At 41.7% G+C, this 20,157-nt stretch overlaps 1 protein-coding gene across 8 annotated transcripts in view; it reads right to left on the reverse strand.

Annotated features, from left to right (window-relative positions):
• The window catches only part of QTGAL (queuosine-tRNA galactosyltransferase), a 567,623-nt gene that overhangs the window by 68,704 nt on the left and 478,762 nt on the right, over positions 1-20,157 (reverse strand). For all 8 annotated transcript variants that reach the window (XM_088468641.1, XM_088468640.1, XM_088468643.1 and 5 more), the window contains one exon: positions 4,505-4,600. In XM_088468641.1, the coding sequence (XP_088324767.1) occupies positions 4,505-4,600 (96 nt within the window). The remainder of the gene's footprint in view (positions 1-4,504; positions 4,601-20,157) is intronic.

Below are 20,157 nucleotides of genomic sequence, written 5' to 3' on the forward strand. Positions count from 1 at the left end.
ATCTATAAAGTACATACAGCAGTCTAGAATAAATATTAAGAACACCTATCACCTATATGTCTATAATTACAGAGCTCCTTAGGAATGTATATTACGCAATCTCTCTAATTCTCAATAACAGGATCTGGTCTATAGATCTACTGTAAAAAGATAGACACTAGATGTTAGACAGTCAATAGGTCGACAGGGACAAAAGGTTGACACACTAAATGTCGACATCTAAGAAGGTCGACGGGTACAAATGGTCGACAGGGTCAAAAGGTACGACACAACAAAAAAAAAATTATTTTTTTTTAAGGTTCAGGCACTTACCTAGACAGTTAGGGTTAGGCACCAGGAGGGAGCGTTAGGGTTAGGCACTAGAAGGAACGGTTAGGGTCAGGCACTTACCCCGACAGTTAGGGTTAGGCACCAGGAGGGAGGGTTAGGGTCAGGCACTTACCCCGACGGTTAGGGTTAGGCACCAGGAGGTTAAGGTTAGGCACCAGGTGGGAGGGTTAGGGTCAGACACTTACCCCGACGGTTAGGGATAGGCACCAGGAGGGAGGGTTAGGCAACAATAGGTTTAGAAAGAGGTTTAGGAAGATTAGGTTTAGAAAAAAAAATGTGTCGACAATTTGCGTCGACAGTTTGACACTGCCGACCTTATTACTTGTCAATCTTTTGTCCCTGTTGACCTATTGACTGTCTAACATCTGGTGTCTATCTAAACATTGTCAATATTTTTACTGTAGATCTTTCAATCCACACCCCTCAATAACAGTACTCCCATATCACAGAATAGATATGTTTAAAAGCTACAGATAACAATAGGAAGTGTTAGACCATGTTCCTTGGCCACTAGGGCGCAGTGTTATCGATTCAATTTAGCTTTCCACAAATTTACAGAGATCTGAGCATCTAAGCATTCTTGGCTACTTTTGAAAAAGCTTTTCAGGGAGATTGTGAAAGCAACACCTATGAGCGCGGTGGTATAGTGGTGTGTATTGCTACATCTGAGAGGCGTGTCATGAACTTGACTTACATCCAAATGTAAATGAGCCCCAAAGCAGATAGTATGATCTTTTTGCTGATGAAAACACACTGCTACTCTTCCGAAAATGCATGTAGCCATAGGGATCATTGTGTGATTGTACCTTATAACCAATGCAGGGAAATTATATTAATGATCCCATATGAATGTATCTCTGCTTATGTTTTTCTATATAAAACAGCTTCATAATGGGGGTAAGGCATACTTGCCTACTCTCCCGGGACTGTCTGGAGCCTCCTGAAAATCGGGTGCCACTCCCGACATCCCGCAAGAGGAGGCAAGTCTCCCACATCGTCCGCCGCCCCCTGTAACCCCCCCCCCGGCGACCGCATGCAAAAGTGGGCAGTTCGGGTGACGATGGAGCGATTTGCGCTAAATTGCGCCATCGTAACCCCGCCCCCTGCTTTGTAATGCCGGTAGTATCGGCATTATAAAGCGGTGGTGGGGCTGCGATGACGCGTAGACACGCCCAAGCTCCGCCCATTGCAGCCACCCCTACTCTCCCTGCTGGACCGACCTGGAAGGGGCTGCCAGAAAGTGGGCATGTATGGGGTAAGGTGCAATCAGGGAGTCTCCCTGACCATCAGGGAGAGTTGACAAGTCTGCATCTAGGTGCTGGGTCATGTTTTACTAAACACCTAAAACAGCAAAATCAAAGTTCTTATTAATCAATTTTCCTAGGCTGTAAGCTCCAGTTGACAGGGATGCCTAATGCAGCACAATTATGTTAAATGTAAAGGCTGCAGAAATCTAGCTCCAGCTAGTACTTTGCATTTTAACTGGTATTTATGCTAAATGGCTGCAGTGTTTAATACGTTTAAATAGAAATGATGCAAGCACAACGTGAAATGGCACTTCTCTACCTGCAATTCCTTGGTGCATTTGTTAACCCTTTATTTGTTCTATATGGATATGCTAGTTTTGTACTAATTTTGGCCTTATAAAACTCTGTTTGACATGGAAAGGTATATTTATGTATTATTAAGTCATCCTTTAGCTCACTGTAACCTATACAGATGCACTGTAAACTTATATAGCTATATAAAGCGCATCCCCTGCTGATGGCATGGACATAACTCTCTGATTTAACAACATGATGGCTTGTAGGATGACAAAGTGGTGACATGAGTCGGAATGACCTTTCACACAGTGCATGCTGTTTTCCCAGCCAGCTAGACGGGGGCCATGTTGATACTGGCTCACTGACAGACTGTCCTTATCACAATGAAGCGAGAGAAAGGGACAAATTACAAAGCTGAAGCGCATCAGGTCTGGGGGTCAGAGAAGCAGTAAGGCGTTAGGAATCTTCTGTAATGTCTCCTTATATAGTTGTGCCTGGGCAGACGGAATACAAATATATCCTTATAAGTCTGCTCAAAACAGCGATAACATGATGGTCAGTTCAACAAATATCTTCCCATCAGGAAATGAAAGTGCAAGTTTCAATGAAAGTACATTCTAGGACTCTAGCCAAAGCATAACCATTGACTCTACATACTGAAGACAGTTAATTTGTAGGCTGCATCTAATTTATGACTCACTGGCATCATGTTATTTTCTAGTGACTTGATAGGTTTCATATTAGCTCATCTCATACAATGTCATTGTGTGTTGGAGAACATCAAACTATCAGTTCTCCCATTCTTGTAGAATACATAATTTATAAAACTGATTATGGCTTGGATTCATCTGCTATATTGGATCTAGTTTATGCATGAGGATAGATAAGTAAAATAGGTTAATTGATTGCATTCTATAATAGGGATGAACATTGACGGCCATAAACGGTTTCTCACCATCGGTATGAAGCCATTGATATTTTGCCTATGTGCTGATGGTGTCTGCACATAGCAAGGCCTCCAGCATGGTGGACAACCCTATTCTACATATACTTAATCAATATGTTGTTCTGTTTTACATGTTTGCTCTGCTTCTTTGTGTATGCAGATTCAGAGTTGAAATTAGATCAAATATTGCCCAAGGCAAAGTAGTATAACTCCAATCTCTCCAATGTGCATATAAACTAAACAATATTTTTGCTGGGTACCCGCAAATATTAAGGATTCCTGGTATTTAACATGGATATCTCAAAAACTTGAAATGAAATTTGCGTGAAGACTAACATTTTCACATTGCGAAATTAGAACCTGATTCAGACATGTACGCTAACCTGATGGTTATCGCACATTTCCGATGTTTGGAGGACTGCACATGCACAGCAGGTGTACTGTGCATGTGCAGCCCTCCAACTGCGAACCCGCTCACTGTGTGTCCCAGCCTCAGCCTGATTGACAGGCTGCGGCATTTGGGAGGCGGTGCGAGGGCGTTCCCTGGCATCTCTCCCGGAAACGCGATTGTTTCGATGGTGACTCCAGGCCTCGACCTGGGTGGCAGCGCTGGGATCACGCAAATGCAGCAAGGAGGTGTGTGACACCTCCTTCTGCATTTGAATTTTAAATGGACGGAATTGAACAGGTGTGTGGCTGTGCAATTCCGTCCATCTCTGAATCAGGCCCTTAGCCATAAAAAATTTATTGCATCCGCATTAAAAATGCGTATTGTGATAAATAAGCCCCCAAAGCTCTACAATATGATTATACCAAGACATGATTATTTTAATAAAGGCCCTATTAAACAAACCCTATTGTCAGCCAAACTGCACAAGCTCCATTGCGGTTTACATTACACATACACCAAATACTCCATAACTAGAGTCTGAGACCCTGCCAGCCACAATGCAGACCTCCCACTACCAACCACATTGCTTAAAGACACTATTGCCCTTGCAGACTTTAAAGGTTACATTGTTTATGTTAGGGTCTTGGGTGGACTAGCACTACAAGCATGCCTCTGCTATATGCAGTAATGTAGACAGATGTAATGTGAAGGTTCTAGTCGGAAGAACAATATAGTGACCACTGGGTCCATACATTCCTTATCTAGTAGCAGTAGAGTAATGTAAGCCCCATACATAATGTACAGTAAGCTCCATACATAATGTAAGCCCGTGGAATTGCACTCTGAAGCCTACAGATCTGCCAAAGAGCCATCCTGCATGTCCATAGGATGCTCCAGGAGCTCAGCTTCCTGGTCCCGTGGTCGGCCCAACCCCCTCTTCATGACATCACACACATATGGAGGAGCTGGTTTGACACAGGGTGCAATATCACTCTTCTATGGATCTGTGTCAGGCACTCTGAAGTTTCCAGTTCCACTTAGTTAGTGACAGTTTCACAGGAATAATATCAGACTGTTGGAAATAGGAAATAAAGGAACAGCAGGAACACATAAATGTCTTCTGGCAGCAACACGCTGCTCGAGAAAACATTAGTGTGCACTCTAAAATATTGATTATTTTTAATTAATATTATTTAGATAGTAGCAGAGAAAGTAACTTGAGTCAAAGATAATCCTAGTTCGCAATGGTAATCCTTGATACAGACATATCACCTATCAGCTTTATTTGTTTACCTGTCCATCTTCAACAAACTGCCCCACATAGCAGAACCACTCTCTGGAGCAAAACCATGTGGGCATGATGACGGTTGGTCCATGTGATGTGAACACCTATGGCAAACACAAAAAAATTATTTAGTCTTTGAATGACTTTTCAGTATATAGTCTAATAATGTGTCAGCAAAACATCAATACATTGGAAACGCTTTTTATTAAAGTACTGCCATTTAGCTACTATAGTATTTGACATTTTCTATTCAACATTGGTCCTGTTTTCTCATTACTACCATGCTACTGTGTGTTTGTGATCACAGTAGTCTCTCTCTCTTTGCATCTACTGTATACACTGTCTGTTTAACTATAACCACTCTGTCTGCTATTTCTGGATGCTATCAGTCTATCTTCCATATACTACCATTCAGTCTTAATAGCTACTATCAGTCTACCCATGTCTGGCTATAACCAGTGTATCTGTCAGTTTATCTACATGGCTACTATCAATCTCCATTCGAGCAATCCTTTGATGCGTTTCGTGGGTCATCTACCTGCTTTATCAGAACTACTGTAGATATACTGTAACATTTGTGATGAGAGCACTTTGTGTAAAAGGGTGGGACCATTTTTAATAAAGGTGAGCTCTCTGCTATTTTCTAGTGCAGTGAACCCTATTGCAGAGTAGCAGCATTTTTAGGTCCTGAGCACTGGCCACTGTCAGGACCTGAACATGCTGCTACTCTGCAATAGAGTTAATTGCATTTGAAATTAGCACAGAACTCTTCTTTATACAAAACAAACCTCTTATTTTATACAAAGTGCTCTCAGCACAAATACAACATCTTAACCAATTATGATGAATCAGGTAGGTAACCCGTAAAGTGCATCATACGATTATGCTATATGTCAACTACCCTTTGTCAAAAGTTAGCTATTGTACTACTATGTACTGAAAGAAGACATTGATACCAACGTTAAGCCTTTAATGGATCACTAATAAAGAAACAATATTATTTTATCATTTTGTTGCTGGACCAGACTATATTTCCCTACAACCATAAATTCCTGCACCCAAGAGATAATTTTATGCTTTACAATTTAAGTTCTAAATCCTCTAAACAGGTACACAATACACGATAAGTGTACCTGGCTGACCCACGATGCACAAACAACATATAGTGTGCCAATTTTACACCGTACGATCTGGTAAACGGCTGCACGATATGTCGTTCACTAGCCGCATTCACAAGCATGGGGTCGTTCATGAAACTGACAGATTGAGCAGAATGTAGGCACGATCTGTTGATGTGATGAACGACCTCGTGGGAGCGCGCATGGTCATACACAGTAGGTACACACTAGCTGATGCGAATGATATGTTGGCCCGATCAGCCTGTTCGGGCAACATATTGTCTAGTGTGTACCTACCTTAAGAAAGGAATCTGGATCCCTCTCCTTCATTGAAAGGCAACGAAATTTACCAGGAAACAGTTTCCTCCCACACTATCAGTCTGCATCTGGCTACTATCAGTCTCTATGCCATCTTACTTACAACCTGTCTACATACTAAGCGTAGTCTGTGTATAGCTACTACCATTCTGTTTGCATAGCTACCATCGGTCTGACTATGTATGTCTATTACTGGACTGTCAGCTTACTACAAGTATGCCAGCATGGCTACTATCATTCTGCATCTAGCTGCTAGTAGTTTACTAATACTTTAGTCTGCCAACTTACAACCAATATGTCTTAAAGACTATTATCATCTGTCTATGTGTACTAGAAGAAAACATTATATAAATATGTATTCAATACAAAACTATTTAACCCTTATACATTTTTTAGGTGTACATCCCCAGAACCTTGTACATTTTCATAACAAAATACTAAATAAATCTCCTTTAGCAATTGCTCCATACATCTGGCTATGCATTATAGTCTACAATATACTGGTCACATTTTCTTCATGCAAGAGTTATATCAGGGAGGATAATCATTTACACAGCAGCTTCCCACACTGAGGGGCCTATTCATCAACACTAAAATAACGTTTTTAAGGACATTTTCCTTAAATAACGTTATTTTGGTATTCATGAACACACTTAGCACAGGAGATATCACTGATATCTCCTTGCTAAGCCCCCCTGCGTTAATTTCCACACTCCCCATACATTAGTATGGGGATATGGAAATTATGGTATTCATCAAATTCCGAAAATTATGTATTTTCGGAATTTGATGGAGTTACTATTCGCCACTGTGAGGTGGCGAATAGCAGGTAACACTTACCTGTATCAGCGTGTGCAGGTCCCCCGGCGTCTCCCTCCGGCGCTCTGGTCTCTCCTCTTGTGGCTCCGTCTGCTATGCTGACATTGTGTTCTCCAGGCAGAACACAATAAAGTTTAGGAAAAAAAAAAACGTGTTTTTTTTTTCCTAAACAGTAGTGTGCTCTGCTGGGAGACCATGTGACAGCATAGCAGACGGAGCCGGAGGCTGCTGCGCGGACAGGTAAGTGCTGAACGGGGGTGGGGACGACAACACTAACTTACCGCATCTGTAGGCAGTGCTGTGCATGCGCTGGTTTTACAGATGTAATAGCGCATGCGCAGCACTCTTTCCAGCTGCGGTAAATTTATATAGTGCACAGATTTGCAGTGCTTTACAGAGAATATTTGGTTATTCACATCAGTCCATTTACAACCATTTTAGATTGTGAGAGTAAGCCATTTATTGTTTTACATTTTCAAAATATTCGCTCTCTCTCTCCACACACATATATAAATGTGCCTAAGACAACTAACCACAAATAAACACAATCAGCTCTTCTAGTTTCTCAATTTTACTTATTAGGCGTTTATTCCAGTTGTATTTAAATTCTACTGTACATGGCTGGAAGTCTTTCTGCTCTGACAATGTCCCCTAAGTGGCTTCTTATTCAACGAATAAAGGGCGCAGTGGAAAGTGCTCTGTTTAACAAACATGTCCTTGCCGTATGTAAGAAATAAACCAGGTTATCCGGGTTATGGAGTGCGGAAGCCGGCTCTTTTCTCTCGTGGGTGTGAAAGTGACAGGTATGGAGGGCAAATCATAACAAATGGCATGTGTGGTGTACTGACCTAAAGCCTGCTCATTCAGACTAGGTACAGCGTGGGAAAACCGTACACAACGTCAACACTGGAGGCTCCTGCCAGGTCTAGGAGGGCTGAGAAATGTCACATTGATACCAAATAAAACAAATATTGAACAACCCTCTGGAATTTGTAAGTATACTGCAACAGTATTAATATGGTGTTAAGATAAAGTCACTAGTGGGAAACAGTATATAAAACATCCAGATCTAGGACATTAAAGTTAGAATGACTTCCTTCAATAACAATATTTGCATACATATTATTAAAATAAGAAAACTCTCTTGTGGAACATATTCTTATTTAGTATTGCAGCATTCTATCGCTTTTCTGGGAATTTCAGCAACAAGGGGCAATGTGATGTTCTGTGTATGGAAGACATGCTACGTTTAGTTCCACACAGCCGGCAATATGAAAATAGAACCCATTTTACTAAGAATTACTGAAAAAGAAATATATACAGTATATGTGTACTGTATATATATATATATATATATATATATATATATATATATATATTATTTTCTTCTACATGGTGTCCTTGTAATTGATCTTGAAGACGTTATCACAATGAGCAAAACTCCAAAACTCTTGCATTATAATACAAATGTCCGCATGGGCTAAATCGGTGAGCATACATACATGTATGTAGGAAAGTTTGTTATATAGCGGTTAGCGTTATGAAATCCTGTACTGTTCTCCAGCTAGCTGCCACAGCTGAGCTGTATAACTGCTATTTATGGCTGTTTTCCCTCTATGTGACACATGAATATACATTAATCTCCCTTCAAAGTACATATGTATCTGACAGTACGAAGTTTGAAAGAAGTTTTACAACTTTAAATTGTTGATTTGTACATTGTCCTCCTGCAGCTTTTACAAAGCTCATAGTTTTACCTGTCAGGTGTATTCTGTGCTCTTCAGCAAATCTCTTATTAATTCAATTATTTGCACAGCACATACATGTTGAGCAGCATTTTACAGATAATATATAGTTATTTACTCCAGTCCATGGGCGTAACTACCATATGTGCAAGTGGTGCAGCTGCTATGGGGGCCCATACTCCTTGTCAAAGTTACATATGTTACATATATCTTTCACCATTGGGTGATACATTGGGGCCCTTGCAAACTTTTGCTATGGGGCCTTCAAATATTTAGTTACGCCCTTGCACCAGTCCCTTACAACATAACATATATTTCTTGCCACATGTGCACACACACTAGGGTTACTTTTTGTTAGAGGCTAAGGGGTCTATGTAATAACACAAAACTGCCGCGATTACTATTTATCCACATTGCAGGGGACATATTAATTTTTTATGAAAATATTCCAGCTGTGTACAAACGGGCACTGGCAGGGATAGTAAATACAGTAATCGCTGTCCCTGCAAGCTATATCCCCGGCAAATTGAAAGACTTCTCCAGGGGAAGCTGACACTGCGCTTGTGCACAGTGTCCAAAAATCTTAGCTTTTTGGACTTTGGTACATAGGTGTCAGATTGCAGTCCCATTCCTGCAATGTGCCATTAGTACATAGCTATAATACATAAAATTATGCAAAACTGCAGTTTCTTCATAATATTATGTAACAACCAGCTTGATCCAGAGACCCCTTACTACCAGTATGTTTTTGTATTGTTAGAGAAAACTCACTCAAACACGGGGAGAACATACAAATTTCACATGAGACAGCAATGCTAATCACTGGTCGACCCTGCTGTGAGCAATGCATTTACATTACTAGATTGTTTAATTTTTTTGACCCATCAAAGAGCTGGGCTTTTTGTATTTGATACAATTAAAATCAGAATGTAGTTGTATCTAAGTGTGCAATAAAAATCATTTTTTGCACACTTATATGGCTGAAAAGAACAGCAAGGAAATAAGATAAAGAAATTCAATTAGGAAAAGTTGCAGAAGGCCATGTATAAAGCAATAAAGACTACTGAATTGCTCAGCAAGTATCAGTTGGAAAGACGAGCAATAATACATGGTGAATGTGTTTATGGGGAGGCTACAAGTGGTTTACAGATGGTGAGTTACTGGTGATGGCTGGCAACCAAGAGGCCCATAAATTGACAGAGCTGAATTAAGGGGTGGGTCAAGGGCACAGCACTTGCTGTAAAAGAGCCACCCAATAGGTTATTCCTGAACTCAGCTTAGACTTGCTACACCTCAGGTCACTAATGATGACATTTATGTATTTCATAACCACAGCAATCAAACTATCCACTTGTGTCTGTTCAATACAGCAACACTGCAAATTATAGTGACATATCAAACACACACAAATAAACCTGTCTAATGAGACACCCACAGGCGCCATCTCAAATCCAAGCAACTTCCTACTAATACCCAGCTGGATATGCACACTCTTCGCTAATCGGCCGCCTGAGTAACCCTAGGTGGCACAAAATGGCCGCCTTAACTGAGATGGCTGAGCCATTGTTTTATGCAAATGGGATCGCAGATATGCCCTGAAAACAGTCGCGGCATGACTGCTTTCTGGCAGCATATTCCATTACCTCTCCCAAACGCCCCTTAACTGCTAATCACTCAGGGGGTAAAAAGTTGCTGCTTGCGATTACGGTAATGGACTTTGACGCATGCATAGTGCAACTCAGACATATGCGCAGTTTACTGATAATCACTCAACTGTGAAAACATCGGCATAGCGTATATATCTCAGAATCAGGCCCATGATTAAAAACCAGAAGGTGGACATTTTAGAAAAACAAAGGGATCGGGGAAGGTGGCAAAAATGAGACAAGACCTACGCATTCACACGTTGAGGAATTGTTATATAAAATCGAGAGGGTTTTAGACCAATCTGGAACTGAAAATTATTTCAGTTTGGGAGGTGGGAAAATAGCTCAGAACTCTTGAAAGCAGGTTTTTTCCATTCTCTAGGATTATTGCCTGTCACACAAAATCTACACATCTGTTTACACATATAACATGCCAGGCGTGCTGATGTACAGGACTTCCTCTTGTCATATATACTTCTATAATACTACTCTCTGTTTTAACCCTTTAAGATTAAAAAACATTTAAAACCAATGAAGAGTTTAAAAACTGTTCTTGAAAATGACCAAGAAATTATATAAATATTGGAGAAAGTTTAATGAAGCACATGACTGTTTCAAATCCATTATTGTACATGAACAAATGAGAGCGGTGGTAATCTCACTTTTATCCAGGGATGTAAGTAGGAGAAAAGGGAATACTGCACAAACAAGGTTGTACTGGAACATTCAGCTAATTCAAACGTGCACAAACCATAAAATCTGATCCAACATGAATACATCTATAGTGAAGACCGAAATGGTAATACTGACCGCAAATTTAATTGTGATTGGTCAGTTTAACTAAAGACACTAACCACTGTATAGCGTGGGAGCCAAAGTGATTGCTATACATAACTAAAACCCATTCAATACACTGGATTTGATCTGGTATGACAGAAAATGTGGTTGAACGACTGCACCCACTATGCCAGGTGTGAATGCACCATGATGTGATCCTTTTGTGTGACATGTGACCACTATATACCTTCATTATGGCTACACCACATACAAGGCCAAATTGTGCAATGATCTGCTGAATGGCTAAATGTTAAGATGTCACAGGCCCAGGCGCTATGCAATGGGATTATTTATGATTTGGTCCCTCGTGTAGGTGGCCATACTGGACAAAACTCATTGATCACTGATGTGTATTAGTGTGATGACTGTATGCAAAGGTCAAAGGAGTCGCCTGTGTTCCACAATCACGTATTGGGCCAATTACGTGATAAGACTACAGTATTCAAATGGATATGGCTATATTAATTATCTGAATAGTACTGTTCACTCATATTAGACAGTTTAGGCATTGAGAGAATACCTGCAGTGGCACTCAATAGACTTATACACAGGAAGTTTGGGTGTATAAGAAAAAAACTTGTACCCCAACGATCAAAAAACTGTCTATATATACTTACATTTTAATTTTGTTTTTTATTGATATTGTATTTTTGGCTAATCTCAACCATATTATAGGTATTTTTATATATTTACTTTGGGAATTTGTGCAGATTTTAGAAACTTACAGCAAGGGGTATTCATCATGCGGTCTTCCAGCTGTTGTAGACCTTCACATCCCAGGATGCCCTGCCACAGTTTTAGCATGCACCAATAGCAACACTGTGGCAGGGCATGATGGGATGTCTAGTACCACAACCACAACAGCTGGAGGGCCCCATGCTCAATACCCCGTCTTTAAGCACTCTTTTATTTAGTTCATTTATCATGATGTTTTGGTTTTCTTGATATATTAGATACATTAACACAGTGCCAGAAAGATTTTCTGCCTCTTTCCTCTTGAACAAGACAGGAAAAGATCACAGCAGGACATCTGACAGCTGTGATAAAAATAAAGACAAACAAGTTAAGAAACTTTGATTTAAAATATCAAGAATGGACATGTATGTCCTTGGCCAGCAAGTTTTTCCAGTCTGTCAGCCATCAATTATCCACTGATGTAATTTACTTGCCTCCTTACTAATCCCCTATATTCATTTATAATTCACTCTGCAGGTTGTCCCTCACACTCAGGAGCTTCCATATCCTGCTAGGACTTGCTGCTTACAAGTGCCGACACTCGCCCATCACTGACACGCCTATTGTCAGTGTACCTGCTATTATTTTCCTTTATCCATTTGACCGGATTCTTACACTTAGAGATGAGAAAGAAATGTCAACTCTAGGAGGTATATTCCCACTTCCTTATACTTGGGAGAATGGGCATGTTTTGCTGTCAGAATATGGTACTTTCCCAATGATACCCTACAGCAGAATAAATTGACTGTTGTTCTCGCGGATCTGTTGGTAGAATATAAATTCTGCAAAATGAGAACTAAGAATGGTGAAGAAAAAAAGGATTTTTGGATTTTATTGCCAAAACTTAGGCACTAATATAATTTGTGCAAACATTTTGCCACATCTTCACTTATCTCTATACACATGGCTTCTGTGCTATTGAGGGACCCTGTTCTTAAATCCCTTGCAGGGGAATTGTTGCCCTTTCTTACGGTGGTGGTAACTGTGGCGAAGAAAACAATCCTCCGTAATTGGACAGTTTCCACAGCACCATCTCTTCCGTCAGTTAAAAAGACACTACTACAAGTACAAATATTTTATTTTGACAGACGGGCAACTATACCTGATGTTGAGAATGGGGCGGTTCGCTTTTATGCTAAATGGAGTATATATATTGAATCCTTGGATATTGACACTAGAACACATGTAATGCAATTACTTGAGACTACGAATTCTTCTCTACTTCGTAATCTGGAGTGACGCAATATATTTATGTCCTTAGGTTCTATATTTACAGGTTAGGGGATATGCTTCCTATTTTCTTCAGAGGAATAATGACATTCCCTCCACTGTAGGAGTATTCGATTAATGGAAGGGTCAAGCTGCACCAGGGTTCGGGGTTTTGGTTTTTTTTGTCTGTTTTATTTTGTTTCTTTGTTATCTGTTGCAATAGTTCTAATTGAATTATATATTCTATTCATGTGTATATGCTTAATAGTTGGTTATTTCTGACTGGTTATATCTTACAATGATGTTTTTTGTTTGATATTGCTCTTGAGCTGTGTTTGTACAGTTGGCAGCTCTGTATATGTGTGTATGTGTATTCATATGGAGTATACACAAGGTCAGATTTGTCAGATGAATGATCTGAATGATTTGATGAACGATATGAACGATTTGAACTATGAACGATTTTTGACTGAATTAAAATGAATGGAATCGTCCAAATCTGACAGCAAACACATCAGATATCAGATATCGTTATCTGACTATCGGGAACGCGCATCGTTCATCGTTCAGACATGTCAGATTTTCCTTCAGATATGAACGATTGAACGATTTTTTTAATCGTTATCATTCAGATCTGAAGAAAAATCTGACCGTGTGTATGCACCAATATAATATATATATATATATATATATATATATATATATATATATATATTAGGGGTGAGCGGGTTCGGATTTCTGAAATCCGAACCCCCCGAGCCCCCCCGATCCGAGGCAGATCCGAGTCAGGCTCGACTTTTCCCGTCTGACTCGGATCTGAAATCGAGGCAAAACGTCATCATCCCGCCTTCCGAGTCTCACGGGTTTTGGACCCTATATAAGGTACCCGCGTCGGCGCCATTTTCTCACTCGGCTGTGGACAGTGAAGAGGGAGGGTGGGAGTTAGGGCTGGCTGGGCTGTGTAGTGTAGTGTAGTGCAGAGTAGTGTTGTGTTGTGCTGTGCTGTGCTGTGCTGTGCTGCGCTGCTGTTGTCCACTACTTCAAAGTCCCAAGGGGCTGGCTGTGTTGTGCTGTGCTGCTGTTGTTAATAGGGGCTGTGTCCACTACTTCAAAGTCCATAGGGGCTGGCTGGACTGTGTTGTGCAGTCAGTTCTCCATAGGGGCTGTGTCCACTCCAAAGTCCTGTGCAGTGTCCCAGTCCTAAAGGGGTGATTTAGTGTTGTCCAGGGGGTGCTCTGTCCATCAGGGGTGCTCCCCCCAAGTGCTAAAAAAATAATATATTTTCTGTGTTTGTGAATTGTGTGCGCAGTAGCCACACATGCATCAACAAAGTAGTGCCAAGCGTGCGCCTGTGTCATAAGTAAAGGGCCGGCTGGCTTGACCGTTAAAGGGTGCTGTAACCCCCAAAGTACACTCCAGTCCAAACCAAAAAAAAAATTATTTTCTGTGTTTGTGAATTGTGTGCGCAGTAGCCGCACGTGCATCAACAAAGTAGTGCCAAGCGTGCGCCTGTGTCATAAGTAAAGGGCAGGCTGGCTTGACCGTTAAAGGGTGCTGTAACCCCCAAAGTACACTCCAGTCCAAACCAAAAAAAAAATTATTTTCTGTGTTTGTGAATTGTGTGCGCAGTAGCCGCACGTGCATCAACAAAGTAGTGCCAAGCGTGCGCCTGTGTCATAAGTAAAGGGCCGGCTGGCTTGACCGTTAAAGGGTGCTGTAACCCCCAAAGTACACTCCAAACCAAAAAAAAAAAATATTTTCTGTGTTTGTGACTTGTGTGCACTGTGGCTGCACGTGCATCAACAAAGGAGCAGCGCCAAGCGTGCGCCTGTGTCCCATAAGTAAAGAGCCGGCTGGCTCATTTCTTAAAGGGTGGTGTAACCTACAAAGTGCACTACTCTCCAGCAAAAATAAAAAAATATTTTCTGTGTTTGTGTGCGCTTTAGCCGCACGTATATATCAATATAACATAAATGGAGGACCAAACTTTCTCCGATAAAAATAAAATAGGGAAAGATCAAGAACCACTTCCTCCTAGTGCTATTGCTGCTGCTGGGAGTTGTTCATCATCCCAGAGAGGAAGAAGGAACATCACTACTTTTACTAAACAATTGACCCTCCAACAGTCCCTAGCGATGAGGATGAAGTACGACAGCAGTCATCCTGAAGCAAAACGTATAACTGAGGCCTTGACTGCTATGTTGGTGTTAGACGTGCGTCCGGTATCCGCCATTAGTGCAGTGGGATTTAGACAATTGATGGAGGTAGTGTGTCCCCAGTTCCAAATCCCGTCTAGATTCCACCTGCATCCTCAAAGCAGCAGCGACAAGCGTGCGTCTGTCTGTTAAAGGGTGGTGACACCCTCAAAGTGTGCTACACAAACAATAAAAATATTGTTCTTTTTTTTTCGGTCTTTGTGAAATGTGTGGGCTGTAGCCGCACCTGCATCCTTAAAGCAGCAGCGACAAGCGTGCGTCTGTCTGTTAAAGGGTGGTGACACCCTCAAAGTGTGCTACACAAACAATTAAAATATTGTTCTTTTTTTTTCTGTCTTTGTGAAATGTGTGGGCTGTAGCCGCACCTGCATCCTTAAAGCAGCAGCGACAAGCGTGCGTCTGTCTGTTAAAGGGTGGTGACACCCTCAAAGTGTGCTACACAAACAATAAAAATATTGTTCTTTTTTTTCTGTCTTTGTGAATTGTGTGGGCTGTAGCCGCACTTGCATCCTCAAAGCAGCAGCGACAAGCGTGCATCTGTCTGTTAAAGGGTGGTGACACCCTCAAAGTGTGCTACACAAACAATAAAAATATTGTTCTTTTTTTTTCTGTCTTTGTGAATTGTGTGGGCTGTAGCCGCACTTGCATCCTCAAAGCAGCAGCGACAAGCGTGCGTCTGTCTGTTAAAGGGTGGTGTAACCCTCAAAGTGCTCCAAAAAATAAAAAACTATTTTTTTAATGTGTTTGTGACTTGTCTGCGATGTAGCCGCACGTGCATCAACATAGTAGCAGCGCCAAGCGTGCGCCTGTGTCATAAGTCAAGGGCTGGTTTGGACATCTGGTCCGGACTGAAGGACGTGCCAACAATTTCTGACAAGTCTACTGTCACTGCATATGATACTGTCCTCAAAGCAGCAGCGACAAGCGTGCGTCTGTCTGTTAAAGGGTGGTGACACCCTCAAAGTGTGCTACACAAACAATAAAAATATTCTTTTTTTTTTTTTCTGTCTTTGTGAATTTTGTGGGCTGTAGCCGCACTTGCATCCTCAAAGCAGCAGCGACAAGCGTGCGTCTGTCTGTTAAAGGATTACATTGGTGACAGCATCCAAGTAGGCATGTCAGACAGTCCGTACCTATACTGGCAGGAAAAAGAAGCAATTTGGAGGTCCCTGTACAAACTGGCTCTATTTTACCTGAGTTGCCCCCCCTCCAGTGTGTACTCCGAAAGAGTGTTTAGTGCAGCCGGGAACCTTGTCAGCGAAAGGCGTAGGAGGTTGCTTCCACAAAATGTGGAGAAGATGATGTTCATAAAATGAATTATCAATTCTTCCAGGGAGACCAGCCTCCAGAACGTACAGAGGGACCTGTGGTTCCAGCGGGGACGAATTGATACTGAGGATGAGGATGTACACAGTGAAGAGGGTGAGGAATCGGTGGATGAGGAGGATGAGGATGACATCTTGCCTCCGTAGAGCCAGTTTGTGCAGGGACAGATTAATTGCCAGCTTGTTTTGTGGGGGCCCAAACGAACCAATCATTTCAGCCACAGTTGTGTGGCAGACCCTGGCGCTGAAATTATTGGTTTGTTAAAGTGTGCATGTCCTGTTTATACAACATAAGGGTGGGTGGGAGGGCCCAAGGACAATTCCATCTTGCACCTCTTTTTTTTCTTTGCATTAGTTTGGGGCCTAGTTTTTCAAACTGCCATCCTGTCTGCCACTGCAGTTTCACGTCTAGATGGGTCACGTGTTTGTGCTGCCCACTCGTGTCGCTTAGCATAGTCATCCAGCTACCTCGGTGCAACCTTTTGGACATAAAAACACTAGTGTGAGGTGTTCAGAATAGACTGGAAATGAGTGGAAATTAAGGTTATTGAGGTTAATAATAGCATAGGAGCAGAAAAACACACAAATTCTGTGATTTTAGCTGTTTTTATGCTTTTTTTCAAAAAAATACAGATCCAAAACACAAAACCCAGAACCCAAAACACGGAAGGGTGGTTTTGGCAAAACCAATCCAGATCCAAAACACGAAGAAAGATCCAGATCCAAAACCAAAACACGAAAAGTGGCCGGTGCACACCCCTAATATATATATATATATGTGTATGCATATGTGAGTATATAAAAAATAAAAATTGCTTTGGAAAAAAACTAAAAAAATCCCTTGCAGGGACAGAGTTTGCGATAAAATTAAAAAATCCCCTCCGCAGACTGTGTCTGTGCAAGTGCCCTCCGCCGGATACCGCGACCACCCCCCATCTCAGCTCAGATCACACTTACCTCCAATCTGCTTAATAAATATATGTGATAATTAGGGTGTGGAGTAGAATTTTACGAATTCGACTCCAATTGCCCTTTAGTAAGTTTATGTGAAACTAAAATAATGTGAAAAGGGTGTGAAAACATCCTTTTTCACTTTATGTTACTAAAAATAATGTTAATAAATAGAGCCCATAGACATATCAGTGACCTGCTGATAGAAATGACAAACAATGATCTAATGGATTACAATCGAATTCTGGTTAATTTGGCAGTTTGTTTTAGACCCACACACATTTGGTGGTTTCAGGGGCATCAGCTGCCCAGGTGTCACCCCTACATGTTTCAAAGACTTAGGGCCGTATTCAATTAGCCACGATAAGTCAATTTCTGCAGAAAAGTTTTGCTGGTGACGTCATTTCGCAATCCGAAAAGTTTCCTCTGTATTCAATACCAAAGACTTTTCGCCAGTGTGGAAACTCAATGCAATGGAATTTGTGAAAAATTTTCGCCTATGAATAGGTGTCGAAAGAAAGTGCAGAATTGGGGTTTTGGGAACCCCTCTGCACCCTTGGGACAGTCCCTCAAAAGTAAACTGCATTAAAAAAAAGTTTAAAAAAAGTCTTTAGATCACCCGAAAAAAGTACTTTCGTTTTGGGGGCGAAAAAGTCCAAAGTTGGGGGACAACTTTAAAACTGGCGAATAGACTCCAGGGGGGTCCCCAAGTATGCCCCAGGTGTTTTTAATTTTGCAGCTGCTTGCGGCAGGTGGATTCTTTATGATTTTAAACTTCACTTTAGCAACTTAAAAATATGCTAGCACCCATTTTCAGGTACCCCAAATTTGCTGGGACTACTTATTTTCTTCAAAAAAACCTGCAAAATGCTATTCTTCACCACTTCTGCAAAGGCGCTAAATAGCAGCTATTGAGACCATTTAAGTACCCCAAATACCTTCAGCAGGCCTATTTGGGGTTATATATAGTGATTCCCAATATCAGTGCATCTTTTGGGGGGTGTCAAACTGATTTGCCCAAATCTGACAGCACTTTTCGCATATTACAGTTTCACCGGGTCCCGTTTTCTAATTGAATACGGGGATAGGCGGGGAAGCGCGCAACACTGTTTCGCATTGAAAACCGACGAAAAGTACACCATGCGAAAAGTACGGGACTTTTCACGGCTATTTGAATATGCCCCTTAGGTTAGCTTGTTTCTCCCTGCTGCTTGCCACCACTGAAGCACTAGCACAGCTTTCATCAGCGAGTATAGGTGATTTTCTAAATCAGGAGTGCATTACCACACAGTACTCCTGTGAAGAATCAGAAGTAGAAAGCTAGTGCTCAGAGATAACAGGGAAGAAAGAGGTGGAACTGGAATGGGACCTGGGAGACAAGGGGATGGGGGCACTCTAAATATAAATTGTAACAACTAGAGCAGAGGTTCTCAAACTCGATCCTCAGGACCCCACACAGGTCAAGTTTTCCAGGTCACCCAGCAGGTGCACAGGTGTACTCATTACTCACTGACACATTTTATAAGAACCACAGGTGGAGATAATTATTTCACTTGTGATTCTGTGAGGACACCTGCAAAACATGTACCATTTGGGGTCCTGAGGACCGAGTTTGAGAACCTGTGAACTAGAGGAACAAGAGACAAATAGATCAGGGAAGTTGAGGAAAAAGGGAGACAAACGGGCAATTATGAACAATGCTGGATTACAGGGTGGCATAATGTCAACCTGTGACATTGTGTGGTATAATGTGAACTGGGGCACTACAGTGTTACATGAAGTGGACTGGGGGCACAGTGGCACTGTGACCTGGCGACATTTTGTGGCATGATGTGTACTGGGGGCACTGTAGCATAATGTGAAACTACAGTGAGTTCAACACATTTTTGATGCTGGGAGTATTTACACATTATACTTTTAAATAACATTGACGGTATATAATTTTTTAAATGTTATTGATGGGGCAGGGCCGGGTGCTAGGGTGTTCGGAGCCCCTCTTTTGCGCCCTCCTACAAATGTCCTCTTGACATGTCTCTTTAGAACATTTCATATTTTAAAATGTAACGTGTAATATGTTGGAAAATAAGTGATTTGACTCCTGTATCTGTACTCACTTTGTTTATTGCTCCAGCACACAATACACAGAGAGAGTGGGTGTGCACGCACGGTGTGACTTCATTGCGTACGACACGCGTGTAAACTGCCTGTCTACATGCTACTGCTGGCAGTGGCGATGCTTATAGCAACTTAACAAGACAGGGGAATGAATTAGCTCTTCAGGGACAGGCAACGAAATCAGTTCCTGACCGGGTGGCCATGGACATAAATCACATTTAAATTCAGGCAGATCATCAATCTGGATAATGGGTGGTAAAGATTCTTGCTAATGGGTGGGGTGGTGTCTGGACCACCCATTAGCCAGATCACCGATCCGCCTGAATTTAAATGTAATTTATATCCGCGGCCGTCCCAGTCAACCTCGGACCACCCCTTAGTTTCACTCTGCCAGGCCCTCCGATGACACTGCTGCACTGGCTGTCTCAGCCTACCTGTCACAGGCACAGCAGCAGTGTTATAAAGGTGCTCAGAAAGCAAGCAGCGGGGATTGCACCTCTACAGCCCGGCGCCCCCACAACGCTTACCTCACAGACTGCATTGCACGGCCCTGGATAGGGGCTTCCACAAGATAGTTGCCCTGTAGCCCTGTAAAATTTATTCCAACCCTGATGATGAGAGGATAGA

The sequence above is a fragment of the Taudactylus pleione genome, unplaced genomic scaffold (genome assembly GCF_031769625.1).
Source record: "Taudactylus pleione unplaced genomic scaffold, aTauple2 ptg000012l, whole genome shotgun sequence".
NCBI lineage: Eukaryota > Metazoa > Chordata > Amphibia > Anura > Myobatrachidae > Taudactylus > Taudactylus pleione.